The 13,972-nt window shown below is 42.6% G+C and overlaps 1 protein-coding gene across 3 annotated transcripts in view; it reads left to right on the forward strand.

Moving 5' to 3' along the window:
* LOC146521102 (uncharacterized) overlaps positions 1-13,972 on the forward strand; it is a 33,696-nt gene that overhangs the window by 4,150 nt on the left and 15,574 nt on the right. The window contains exons 2-7 of one of the 3 annotated variants that reach the window (XM_085154319.1): positions 555-893; positions 1,134-1,472; positions 3,490-3,591; positions 5,652-5,978; positions 6,525-6,851; positions 10,575-10,916. In XM_085154319.1, the coding sequence (XP_085010445.1) occupies positions 555-893; positions 1,134-1,472; positions 3,490-3,591; positions 5,652-5,978; positions 6,525-6,851; positions 10,575-10,916 (1,776 nt within the window). The remainder of the gene's footprint in view (positions 1-554; positions 894-1,133; positions 1,473-3,489; positions 3,592-5,651; positions 5,979-6,524; positions 6,852-10,574; positions 10,917-13,972) is intronic. The other 2 variants (XM_085154320.1, XM_085154321.1) reach the window with 2 other exon arrangements.

A 13,972-nucleotide genomic window follows, 5' to 3' on the forward strand; every position in this document is an offset into this window, starting at 1 on the left:
ATTTGATCTTTTACATTGTATATAATGTTTATTGATTTTACTGTTTATTTTAATATTTGTGTACAGCGCTTTGTGATTGTCTGTCTGCGAAAAGCGCTTAATAAATAAAGTTTACTTACTTACTTACTTACTTACAGATACACGCTGTTTTCTCTGCCTCTGGTCTGTTTAAAGGACCAGTTCATCCAGAGTAACCACAGCTGACTGTATCCTGAACACTGACAGGCTTCAGATCGCCCACACAGACGGTTTTATGTGTGCTTAACTTTACACTGACCAGAGAGAGCAGCAACAAACTAATGTAAAAGAGCGTGACAGCGTAGCCTGGTTTTTATTCTGACCTCCTTAATGTTTTCAGTTCAGGTCCAATAACATCTAAGAACAGAGGATCTCATTTATATTTGAGGACTTCAGGTAGCTGATGTTTTATATAAGCACAGATTCTCATCATTTAGATTGACTCTAAACTCTGACAGGTCTCTGAGTGAACTGATGCAGAGTTCAGGTTTAGACTCACACACAGCTGATTCATGTTTCTGTCTCTGTGTCCTCAGTTTCCCAGCATGCCTCGGCTCTGGAGGTGTATGAGGGGGTGGAGTCTGTCCTGCTCACCTGTCAGGACACTTCTGTACCTTTTTTGCCCACTCTGGTTTGGAGCCGCCACGACCTCGGTCCTCCAATCGTCCACCAGCGTAACCTGGAAGGAGATGAACTGAGAGCCCAAAACCAGCGTTACAGGAGAAGAACGTCCATGAAGACAGACTCTCTGAGGACCGGAGACTTCAGCCTCACTCTGAGGAACCCCATCACCTCTGACAGCGGCAGCTACACCTGCACCATCACTGCATTTGGAAACACACGGACACTGACAGAAGTAGAGCTGCAGGTCAAAGGTCAGCAACAAGCTAAAAAACTTGCTGTACTATCAGGTATGAGGCCAGAGGTCGTTGCTGTAGATACAGATCAGAGGTCAGAGGTTAACACTTTGCCAGGCTTCTCAGCAGACAGCAGGGAAACAGGAACTGTGGGAAGAGCAGTGAAGGGAGTGTATACATGCTAGCTGCTGCACATGAAGCAGAAAACCTTAATGTTACCTTTGTTGTACCTGAGTTTGTGTCTCTGTGTCCTCACAGTGTCCCACCAAGCCCTCACTCTGCAGGTGTACGAGGGGGCGGAGTCAGTCCTGCTGCCCTGTCACATCCCGTTTGTATCTGGACCCACCACAGTGGTGTGGAGCCGCTACGACCTCAATCCTCCAACCGTCCACCAGCGTCAGCAGGAAGAGGACGAGCTGACAGACCAAAACCAGCGTTACAGAGACCGAACATCCATGAAGACTGACGCTCTGCAGACTGGAGACTTCAGCCTCACTCTGAGGAAACCACACATCTTTGACAGCGGCAACTACACCTGCACCATCAGAGTGACGGGAGAAGAACCCAGATTGACAGATGTTCAGCTGCAGGTCAAAGGTCAGCAGCAAACTCCAAACTTTAATATATTAGTCTTCACTAAGTCTGCCTGAAGTTAAAGCCCATGTTTTCAGACAGAAAACTTTGTAAAACAGAAAAAATCGTATTTATTTGTTGAACTCTAAAAATCAAACAGTAATTTAACACAGATTGAAGATAAGAGCCTTTATACACATGTAAAGATCTTACAGTATTAGCAGGAAAACCAACTGTCAGATGATCCCCTCTGAGCAGCATTTGGTGACAGTGGGAAGGAAGAATTTAATATGAAGCAACCTCCAACAGAACCAGGATCAGGGAGGGAGAGCAACCTTTTTAGAGTGGGTGGGAGGCTGAATTAGAAAAGGAAAATCTTGATGGCTGTTGATGGGCTCGTGGATGAATCCTGAACCGATAAAGGGCACCACTTAGAGTCAGACACCAACAAGATGGAGGTGTACTGGTTTATGCTGCTATTATCATAAATGAGCTAGTTGGGTCATTTCATGTTGAAGATGGACTTAAAATAAATTTTCAAAACTGCTAAAGGATACTTTCTTCAAGCAATAGTACAGAAAAAAAGTCAGCCGCATTCAAGAAGGTCACGGTTTTCAGGGTCCTTGAAAAGAAAGGTGGCTACATGGATACTAAATATTTTTGAGTGTTGTTTGTTTGTTTTATTTATTTATTTAGGCATCTTACAATTCTGCGATTGCAACCATTCCCCAACTCTCTGTGAATGGTACTCATGGCCATTGATAAGTGGTCTTTGATCAGTGGTTGTTGATCAATGGTCATGAGAATTTTCATTTGCATAATTATAAAGAAACTGACCTCCCAGCCCATTGTTCCTTCAGTGGGCTGGTTTCAGTCATTATGCAAATGTACTGTTTATAAGCTTGAAACCTGCAGTCAGCTGAGACTGAAGAAGTCACTTGGATGAGTGAAGAAACGTTTCTCCCAGAAAACGCTACGTCCAGATGAACAGAATCAACTTTTGGAGATTTTATTTGTTGAGTTTTTCCTTTAGTTGCCCAATGATTGTACACACATCCATGTGCATGTCCCTTGAGATTCAGACTTACATTTCCTTTGTTGATCATTCAGGTTTCAGGCTTATTAACAATTTGGATTTATTGGGTTTGTTGCATAGTAAAAATGAATCCCCAAAAATACAGCTTGTAATTGTGCATGAGTTGTGTATTCTTTGTCAAAACGGAAAGTTTGAAGCCTAATCTTGAAAGTAGAGATAGTGTCTGTCTCCTGAATCCAAACTGGAAGCTGGTTCCACAGAAGAGGGGCCTGAAAACTGAAGGCTCTGCCTCCCATTCTACTTTTAAATACTCTAGGAACAACAAGTAGGCCTGCAGAGCGAGAGCGAAGTGCTCTAATAGGGTGATATGGTACTACAAGGTCATTAAGATAAGATGGGGCCTGATTATTTAAGACCTTGTATGTGAGGAGCAGGATTTTGAATTCTGTCTTATGTCTTTTAAGCTTCAGTGACACTAGAGTGAAAATGGGACTCCTGTGATTAGGAGAAATAAAAAATCCTCTGTTATAATGAAGACTCAATGTCTCCTCTTTTTTCAGTCTGATACTATGTTGATTGTTCTTTCAGTTTGTTCCTGCTGATATTTTTAGATAGTAACCAATCAGCCTGTTCACCTAATTCTTTAAACAGTAAAAACTATTGGATGAGCTCAGCAGCAGACCTGATAGAACCTTCAATTCAATTTTATTTCTTTAGCACCACAACAACGGTCACCTCTAGGCGTATTATATTGCAATGTAGACCCTACAATAGTACTGAGAAAGACCCAACAATCACATGACCCCCTTTGAGCAAGCACTTTGCAACAGTGGGATGAAAAAACTCAGAAGGAACCAGGCTCAGGGAGGGACGGCCATCTGCTGTGACCGGTTGGGGTGAGAGAAGGAGGACAGGACAAAAACATGATGTGGAAGACTGATGCTTTATTTTGGACCATTGTAGTCGTGCTCGTGTAGACCTCACCATGTCGTTGGTTTCTTACAGAGCCGTACGTTTTTCCTGCTGAGGCCTGGGTTCTCCTGGCTGTCCTGATTACTGCAGTCCTCGTGGGTGTTGGAATATATCTTTGGAAATTATTCAAAAAAGGTATGTTGTGTGTGAATGTGTACACAGGTCTAAACTTCAGTCATAAACAAAGTTTCCAGTGAGAAATCATTCAAGTCTGTGACAGTGTTTCACTGTATTGATCCTGTGAGGTTCTCCTAGGGACCACTATGATAATAATTAGGTTTATAAGGCTGATGTTTTTATAGCTCATATCAGCTAAATATGCTCAAACTCAAAATGAATTTTCTAGCAAGTCAAAACTGCACCGTGATAACAGCTATATTCAGCTGCTCCCAAATCCCAAAGGGTCACAGCAGGTCGCTCCACGTGTTGGATACTGGATAAGGGGGATTTATGATAGGGTAATAGTCATTTTTGAAATGTTTGTATGTAAATATAACAATAGTTTTTGATTATTTGAATTATTACCTGGAAACACATGTTGAAGTTTCTGTGTAATAAGCAGAGGTTATTTTTGGGGAAATAAAATATTCACACTTAGCTTAATCGGTTGAAATTCAAACCTCACTTTAAGCATATTTCATGCAAGAAAATGTTAAGGTTCAATATTGAGGAGGGATAACGGAGGTAATCAACTTTCTAAATAACAACACTGATCCGGCCGGGTGGAGTCAAACGATGATTTTTAATGACACGCGTGGGAAGACCACCGCTGTACGCAGACAGCGCTGATCCCCGACTTACAGAGCATAAGCAGATGCTTTATATACCATCAGGGCTTAAATTTAATACACCCCTTCAACGTCAATCAGATACAGGTCATACATAGGTTTCAAAACCACAATGACCTTTAACACAGTTTAAAAGAACATTGTCTCCGTCTCCACAGCAGATGCTTCCTGTCAACATTCTGACTTTCACTTCTCGTCTGGAACACCAGACCCACACCCTGCAAGGAACTGTTCCTCTTTTACAGAGACAATTTTAGAGTTACAGGCAAACATGACTAACCTCTCACCTATAAATGAGTCTATCTACTGTGTGAGTGTGTGTCAGCATGAAATGCACTCAGTTTCACCTCTCGCCTCACCAGCTGAAACTTGTAACCTTTTCCACCAGACAGAAGGCCAGCACGTACACATTTAAGATTATAACAAGCATTCAAAAGCATTTAAGATTATTGATTTAACTCAACAGTTTAACGTGGTTATAACTGCACCTGTAATAAAGGCTAATTGGGTACCAATATGTTTAAACATCTGAATGCAACATCAATACTGTAGATTGTATTATTAATGCAATGGTAATGATGATAATTATTAACAATAGCAGTAAAATATATTTCTAATCCTCACAAAAACTAATAAACATAAAATGAGTGGTCATTGCTGCCATTATGATATGAAGGGACAGATTCACTAACAGTTTAACTAACACAGTAAAAACATGTTTTGGCATCAAAAAGCTGCCGTTGGGTTTACCAAAGAGGCACAGAAGTCAGTTTGGGACTAAAACCTGTGGGGCTGATGATACATTCACAAACATGGGATGTTTTAACTTCTAATTTGCATTCAAACATGCAGTCAGTTTGTTTTAATAACTAATAATAATAAGAGCAGCAAATCAGCAACTGAGAAAACAGCAGACCCAATAAAGGAGTGTTTTATCAAACAAGACGGATGTTTGACATTTGCATGTTTCTCTGTGGAAACAGTTCAGATCAATGAGAGGAGGCTGAAGGAGGATCAATATGTTTGTGATATCAGGGAGAACTCTGCTGATAGAAGCTGCTGGGACTGTGTGAGGTCCTGAGGACTGACACTCAGGTGGAGTCAAGATGGAACATGATTTACCATCAGATTACAGCCTCTGAGCTTTGAAGTTACACAGTAACTGTATAACGTGTCCATCGCAGTTATTTTATGTCTGCAGAGAATTTATATGGTATGACAGTCAGAGAGAGAGTGGGCAACTATCCCACAGGAAAGAATGAAAGAGACAGAGAGAAGACGCATCCAGGGAGGAGAGAGATGGAAGCAATATGTTGCAGCTGATTCAGCTTTTACCTCTGGTTGATGTGATTCTACTTTGACATTGAATATTTGAACAGCTCATGTTGTGCTTTGTTGTCCACTCAGTCCCCCAGGTGGAGGTGAATTCAGGGGAGGAGTCTGTCCAGCTGATCTGTAAAGCCAAAGTTCACCTGCCTGAAGATGCTGAAGTGGAGTGGACGGACAGTTTACACAGGAAGGTCCACGTGTATGAGAACGGCTCTGACCAGCCTGAAGAACAGGACGAGGATTACAGAGACCGAACGAAGATGAATGAAGACCTGCTGAAGACTGGAGACCTCAGTCTGACCCTGAAACACCCCACAGAGAGAGACACAAACACCTACACCTGCACCGTCTACAGCAGGGAGGGAAGAGTACTGCTGAAGAGAAAGGTGGAGCTGAAAGTCAGAGGTCAGTGCTGTACAACTGAATAGAAGACACAACACATTTATGTGTTATGTCTTAAACACGTTTTGAACATAAACGATCAAACATATGAATCTTCTGTTCAAACCAGTGGAGCTTAAAATGGGAGAGAAAGGTGAGTAACCAGATAACACACAGGAGGACTGGAAAAAGAACTAGTTTATTCAGACTGGGTTTCGGGCCCTGCTGTGGTCATTTTGTATTTGTACAGTAACTACAATATACAGGTATTACACACAGCCACCCCCACTCTCCTTTATATAAGTGAACAGTAAACTTTAAAGATGATGGAATCTGCAGAGGAGATTATGCTGCTTCTGTCATAATGTGATTTACTCAGCACAACTCTGTCACTTTTCTCATAAAAATTAATTATAACTGTTAATTAACATCACGATTGCTTCAAGATGCAAATGTGACAAGGGCACTCTCATAAATGAATCACAGTTAGACTCAAAATACAGACTTTTACTATTCCAGGGAATAAGTTCATTCTGCTGCTCTGACAGAAACTCCTCCTCTTTCTCTCAGTCCCCCAGGTGGATGTGGAATCAGGGGTGGAGTCTGTCCAGCTGCCCTTCAACACAATTCACCTGCCTAAAGATGCTAAAGTGGAGTGGATGGAGAACAAAGACAACACAAAGGTCCACATGTATGAGAACGGCTCTGACCAGCCTGAAGAACAGCACCAGGATTACAGAGGACGAACCAAAGTGAAGAGAAACCTGCTGAAAACTGGAGACCTCAGTCTGACCCTGAAATACCCCACAGACTGGGACACAAAGACCTACAGATGCACCGTCTACAACAGGTGGAAGATGATCCTAATGAAGGCTCAAGTTGAGCTGAAAGTCAGAGGTTAGTGCCAACAGGATCAAGAGGGGAAGATGTTGTTAGGTTGAAATAATAATGGATTGCATTTATATAGCGCTTTTCTAGGCACCCAAAGCACTTTACAATTCCACTATTCATTCAGTCTCCCACACTGGTGGAGGCAGCTACAGTTGTAGCCACAGCTGCCCTGGGGCAGACTGACAGAAGCGAGGCTGCCATATCGTTAAATGTTGTCATTGTTTTACTTAAATTTGTAAACTGTGCCTTAAACTGCATGGTTAGATATTCTTCTGTTCCTCCCCTACACATCTATGATGCTGGAGGAGGCAATTAGTAATCCAATAGAGCAGCTGTGGCTGTGGTGGAAGTGGATATTTGCATCATGGATGTGGAGATGACACGTGTGCAGTAACTGTGTAACACTATCATGTTAACATGGTAAAAAACAGGGGTGCAACGATACACAAAATTCACGGTTCGGTTCGATACTTTGGTGTCACGGTTCAATATTTTTTCGATGCAAAAAAAATGTTCATGCCTTTTTAATTTGTAATTTATTAAAATGAAAAATATATATTTTAACTCAAAAGTACAGTTTTTAAATTTAATGTTGCTGAAACAACAAAACAATAAAAAAAAAATCTATCAGATGGAGAAATCACTCATCTTTGGAAAAGAGAGTTTATTACAGAGAAATGTCTCTTTCAAAATAAAAGCTATACTATACGCTTCTTCTGGGCTATATTCTCAGCAGCATATTAAACATATCAGGTCCCCATAAGGAGAATCACGTGCTAACGGCTGTCTAAATGACTCGGGTAAAGTTTGTAGCATGCGTGCTTGTTGTTTTTGTCTGCTTCCACTTGTCTTTGCACTAGGATGATGTCGGAGTAAATGTGCAGTCATATTCGTTGTGTTCCCACTAGTGCTGTCAGCCTTAATCTTAAATAACGTTAACGCCACAACACGGCAAATCTCCGTTAACGAGCTACCGCAGATCGCCCCGTGCGTGGGGCTGGACGGCAAACACGTTAACGAGCTAACTGCTAACGCACTAGTTCCCACCAATGTAATTGAGCATTGCTGGAACATCCAACATACTGTTTTACTTTAGTCCATGACGCGCTTACCTTCAGGGTCATACGTCACATGAAGACCAAGATAGTTCCAAACTCCAGATCTGAATGAGGGTGGGGGAGGTTCAATTTGTCATGTTGCAACGAGCTTAGCTTCTGTCTTGCTAGCTTGCGCTGCGCTCAGTGGCTCTGCGCTCGACAGTGCAGCCTAGGCGGAGTAGTCGAACGCAGATTCACTGAGCGCTCAACACAGACAGCATCGTCAGAAGGAAAGTTGATAAAATAAATTAAACATGTTGTATTGTTCGATACATATGCGTACCGAACCGAAAGCACTGTATGAACTGTTCAATATCGATACGAGTATCGTTGCACCCCTAATAATTAGCTGTAGCTGTTTAACAGCAGGCACATCCCATGTGAGATTCTGGTTTCCTTATCTTGTGAAGGATGTCCACTCTCGGCCTTTTAGGGGCTTGCATATAGTGAACCATTAAAGTTAAGCCGTATACGGGTGAGGGGAGATGACCTTTGGATAACTAGGAAATGTGGTTAAACAGTTATAAGCATATATTGTGTGGCAGGAAGTCATGTACACACACACACAGTGTTTTAACCCTTTGTGACCATATGGGTGTTACAATGGGTGGCAACGAGTCAGGTTTCTGCACTCTTTTTGTCTTTTCTGTCACTCTTCCACCTTCTCAACACCCTCTTTACATGTCAGTACATTTACACCTCTATCTGTCATCACACTAACCTGCTGTAATCCTTTCAGCTGGAGCTTCTTTGTAGACACGTCCCTACATTGCAGCCTGATTACAATGCAGACAGTCGGCTACAGTGTGGCTGGGTTTCCTTTCTTAGCGTCCTTTGCTATAAAATACCAGGATGTTAGGCTAAGGCTGAGTCGCTCCATAATATGAGCCGCGGCCCGGAAAGTACAAAGATGGAATATTGTTTGTTGTTCTGGAGATTTCCCATGAAATAACCCAGCACTTAAAATGACTGACGCTGTACTTAAATGTACTTACAGTGTAATTATTGTATTCTTTCTGTACAAAACCTACTTGTTACACAAACTTACAGGTAACTACAGGCTACTTGAGCCTTATTTGCAGGTCGTGTTATAAAGTGTTACTGAAACAGCTGCTGACCAAAGTGATGCACATTTAAATGAGTCAAAGTCCTGAAATAATTCAACAGATTAAAAACAAACATAAAATGAGAAACCATGAGTGAAACAAACAGTATGGTGGTGCTGATCATTGTTGCCTCACAGCAACAAGTTCCTGAGGTCATTTCCACCACCTGAGTGGGGCCTTTCCCCCGACACTCCTCTCTGTGTGCTGGGATAAGGAGAAGAGGAAGAGGATGGAGGGTGTTGAAGGTCTGTAATGTTGCGTGGGTCTTTGTTCCACAGTTTAGGAGCAGCTGCAAAGCCCTGATCTCCTCTGTGTTTGAACCTGATCTGGAGACAGTGAGAACCAATAACTGAGGGCAAAATAAGGACACTGAAACTAAAAGCAGTCTACAGGGACGACTTTATGTTAAAAACACCAAAGCATGAAGCACTGGTGCAGCTGACTCACACAGACTCTCCTCCACACTGTCCTCAGTTATAAAGTGCTTTACAAACACAAACATTATGACTAACAGCTGGATTTTCCTGTTTCAGTGCAGCGAACTAACAATGAGCCAACGAGGCCTCACGTAACATCAGTCAGTGAGAGTTTCACTGTTGCAGCAGCTCTGTTCACTCACACTTATTAATATTAATGCTCATTACAAATGTTACAGCAGCTGATGCACAAATCTTTGTCTGTGTTAATAAAGTTGTATCAGTTCAAACAGTTTGTTGCTCTGCACTTGAAAGCAGCAGTTTTTCTAATGCACCACCTTCATGTTTCCTTCATATTTGAATCCCCCTGTAGATACTGACAGGTAACCATGTCACACAGAGCTCAAGCCTTTGAATCCAGCTGTGATTGTTGATTTTCTATTGAATGGACTTTTTCAAATCCAGCTGTAGGCCTGTGTTTGTGAGCTCATTAACAGCTGTTTATTTAGAGATACGTGGTCCTCACAGGACAGCCACTACAAACATATGATTTTATAGAATATGATGCATTACTGCAGATTCAACACAATAGAAAGGATTTGAAATGAGCTCAGCCTTAAACATGTGCAGCAGTAATATTGATCCATAGAACACTGATGGGAACATTGTTCTGCACAATAAGTACTTTGACTTTTCATACTTTATGTACAATTTGCCAGTACTGCAGTTTTGTGTGTAGTGAGGTGTTTTCATGGTGTTTTCTTGGTGCTTTTACTAAAGGAACGCTTCTATCAAATTCTTCCAAATGTTGTCAAACTGAGCTGTGTGATGAAGTGAGTGTGACAGAAACACTCAGACTGTGTTTCTCTGCTTCATCAAGTCAAATCTGGTCCTCAGAGACTGAATAAAGTCCTGTCCCACTAACAGCAGCTCCAACAGTCTGTTCACTGCTTTCTTCCTGTCAGTCTTCATCTTTCTGCTGCGTCTCCTCTTCACACTGACCACTTTCTATCTAACAGTGAGCTCCCAGTGAAGCAGCAGCATTCAGCCTGTTAGAGTCAACACAAATGTCTCCATCCAAGCTCATGTTGTGCTTTGTTGTCCTCTCAGTCCCCCAGGTGGAGGTGGATTCAGGGGTGGAGTCTGTCCAGCTGCCCTTAAACACCACACTTCACCTGCCTGAAGACGCTAAAGTGGAGTGGATGGTAAACTTTTACAATGACTTCTACGACAGGAAGGTCCACGTGTATGAGAACGGCTCTGACCAGCCTGAAGAACAGCACCAGGTTTACAGAGACCGAACGAAGATGAATGAAGACCTGCTGAAAACTGGAGACCTCAGTCTGACCCTGAAACACCCCACAGATGGAGACAACAACACCTACACCTGCACCGTCTACAGCAGGGAGGGAAACATCCTGCTGAAGAAACAAGTGGAGCTGAAAGTCAGAGGTCAGTGCTGTAGATACAGGTCAGAGGTCAGAGGTCATGAAGGAGTTTATTCTCTAAAAGCTTTTAGTTTGAATCTATTTTCAGTTCATTCAAATAAAATAAATTCTTTGATGTTTTGATCTAAAAGCCAAAAATGTCAGGCGGAGCAACTGTGTGTTTAAATGAACAGACTAAGAAGACCATTAAAATGATCCTAACTTCAAAATAAAAGCCTCTGGCATGAGTTGAGTTTGGATCAAATCAATAGTTTTGTTAGTTTATTCCAAATAAATGTAAATGTATAAATATCAATAGTTTTAAAGCTGCTGAGATCATTCAAACACTTTGATCCAGTCATTTGGATGTTGTCACATGTCAGGGTGGAGCAGCCATAAATATGAGGCTTTTATTGTGAAAATGCTGAGTGTGATGATCCAGAGGAGCCCATGGGGTGTTTGTGGCTGGATGCAAAGGTTTGTAGCTCTCCTTGTAAAGAGAAAGAGCTTGAAGCTACAGAGGAGCGTCTGCAGAAGAAGACAGGGGAAAGAGGAAGAAGCTGAGGCCGCTGGAGAAAAGACAGGAAAAGGAAATGAGCTTTATTTGTTGGAGGCCGTTTGTTCATCACACTGAAATATTCCCACTTTAGAGACAGGAAACAAAGTGAAGTGTGGATTGATGTTTGTCTCCATGATTTGGGCCCTGGAAGCATTTCTTCATCTCCCACTTTAAGACATATTAATGTCAGCCTCACACGTCCCACAGTGGACAGATTTCTATTTCTAGATGATCTTTGGAGGATTTTCATGTGTTTCTCTGCTGTCACAGCTCTTTGTGATATTTGAGCGCAGCTGTAATGTTTGTGTGGTTAAAGCCACCAGACTCCACTGACAAAAACTCTCATTTTAGCCGGAGAACACGGGGCTGCTGTGGGACTTTGTGTTTGCAAAGATTTCTATTGGAGGCATGTTTGCCTTTATTATATAGGTGCAGAGAGTAGACAGGAAAGTGGGGAGAGAGTGAGGGACACACAGGCACCTGTAGTAAGCCCCGCCTTCAGCCCACCTGCTCAGCCAGGTGAGCTATAGCGCTGCTTTAACATGTTGGTGTGATTGAGAGTGAATGAAAGTGAGTGATGGAGGCAGCAGGAAACTAACAGGCTGTTTGTTCTGAGAGGTCACATGACAGTTTTTCTCAGTCTGATGGATTTGATGAGACCATGAGAGCGGCTTCAGTTCCTCATCAGAAAGAGTCTGACAGAAGCTCCTCCCTCTATACCCCAGTAGACTTCTATTAGACTGCTCCAGATTCCTGAGAGTTCACACAGAAAACTTTACAAACAGCCAAAGAAAAACTATTGAAAAGCTTCAGGATCACAAAGAGCTCTTTCACAGCACATATGAGCCATTAAGAAGTGCACATTTGTGTTTTCCACAGTCCATCATCCAATAATATCAAAGGACAAACTGTGAGGGAAAAAGCCTTCAGCTCTTTTTGAATGAAGCAAAAAGACTTTGGTCCTGAGAGATGGTTCAAAACACAATTCAGACCTACCAAAGTATTATTTGTGCCAAACACATGAAGCCTTCAACTTTGTATTTGTCCAGTCAGTGTGGCAATAGAAGTCACTGTGAGGATTTTCAATGTGCTATCAAAGAGCATCCAAACAATCAGGTGAGAATGAAGAGAATTAGTGTGGATGGACAGAAAATCCATATCCAGTGTGATTTAGGAGCAGTTCATATATAATGAGTGAAATGAAAGAAGAGCACAGACAGTAAGAACATGAGTGAGCAGACATTTTGGAGCTGCTGATCCACACAGGGCTGGATGGAAGGAGTGGGAGTCCATGATGGCTCAAAGTCTCTGATGCTAACTGTTCCTGAGCCTCTCCCCCTGCCTCCTCTTTGGATCTTCTCCTCCTCTTCTTCCACCACTGCTCTCTCCTCCCTCATCTCCTCCTCAGCTGAACTGAAGTCAGGGCTGTAACATGAGGAAACGTGCAGAAATGACTGAGTCAGCATGTTGTTGAAGTGAGTTGAGTGATCGTGAGCAGATCAGATGTGCGAGCCTCCCTGTAGAGAAAAGCAGATCTTCTCCAGAGTTTCCCACCTCATGTTTTCCTGTGTCACAGCTGATTGTCAAATCCTGGCTGTCACTAAATGAGTGGTCCAAAGGTGGAAGGAGGAGCACAGTTAGATGGTTCACCTCCTAACCTGTGAAATCAATCAGCTGAATGAAAAACACTGTGATCCTATGAGCTGCTATCAGGGCTGCTCCATTCTCAGGATTCTCATCTGGATGATTGAAGCAGATTATTGATGAAGTCAGCAAACAGCTTTCAAAATGGCTCTTTTTCCAGGGGAACTCCCTGAAATGTAAATCTCATGGAAATGAAGAAGAAGTCAAAGGCGTGGTTAGGCCCAGACTTGTGGCTGTTTGCAATGTAAAGCCCATGTTGCAGGCAGCTGCTGCTCCTTACTGGCCCACAGTCTCCACTGATGGATGTGTCAGCTCACTTGTACTGTAGCCACGGGGAGAGCGATGGAGAGGTGAAGCTGACAACCAGAGGTGTAGTGCTATTTGTTGAAGCAGCCCAGCGCACCGTGTGCCATGGAAGCACAAGTTTCCAGAGATGATTGGACTGTGAGCAGAAATGATCCATGTTGGACTGAATTTAAGAACAGATCATAAAGTCCTCTGTGTGCCCAGCCCGTCTGTCTGAGCATCTTCATCAGTGTGCAGCTGATCTACAGCTAATGTGCTGATTGATGAGCAGCCTGTTCATGGTGATGATGAGAAACAGATTGGATTCAAAGCACAAATGAGTGTGTGAAAAAGGAGCAGCAGCCATGATAGAGCGAGTCATCTGCTGACAGAAATAGTGGAGTGAAGGATTTGTGCAGCGTTTCTCTGTGAAAACAGCTGATTCAGATCAATGAGAGGAGGATGAAGGAGAAGCAGCATGTTTCTGATAGAAGGATCACTGCTGTGCTACAAACTGCTGGAAGTAGAAGAAGTCAGAGCAGTCGATAACATGAAGTTACAGAGTAACTGTCAAAGGAAAGAAGGGAGAGGAC

Source organism: Neolamprologus multifasciatus, chromosome 3 (genome assembly GCF_963576455.1).
Source record: "Neolamprologus multifasciatus chromosome 3, fNeoMul1.2, whole genome shotgun sequence".
NCBI classification, from domain to species: domain Eukaryota; kingdom Metazoa; phylum Chordata; class Actinopteri; order Cichliformes; family Cichlidae; genus Neolamprologus; species Neolamprologus multifasciatus.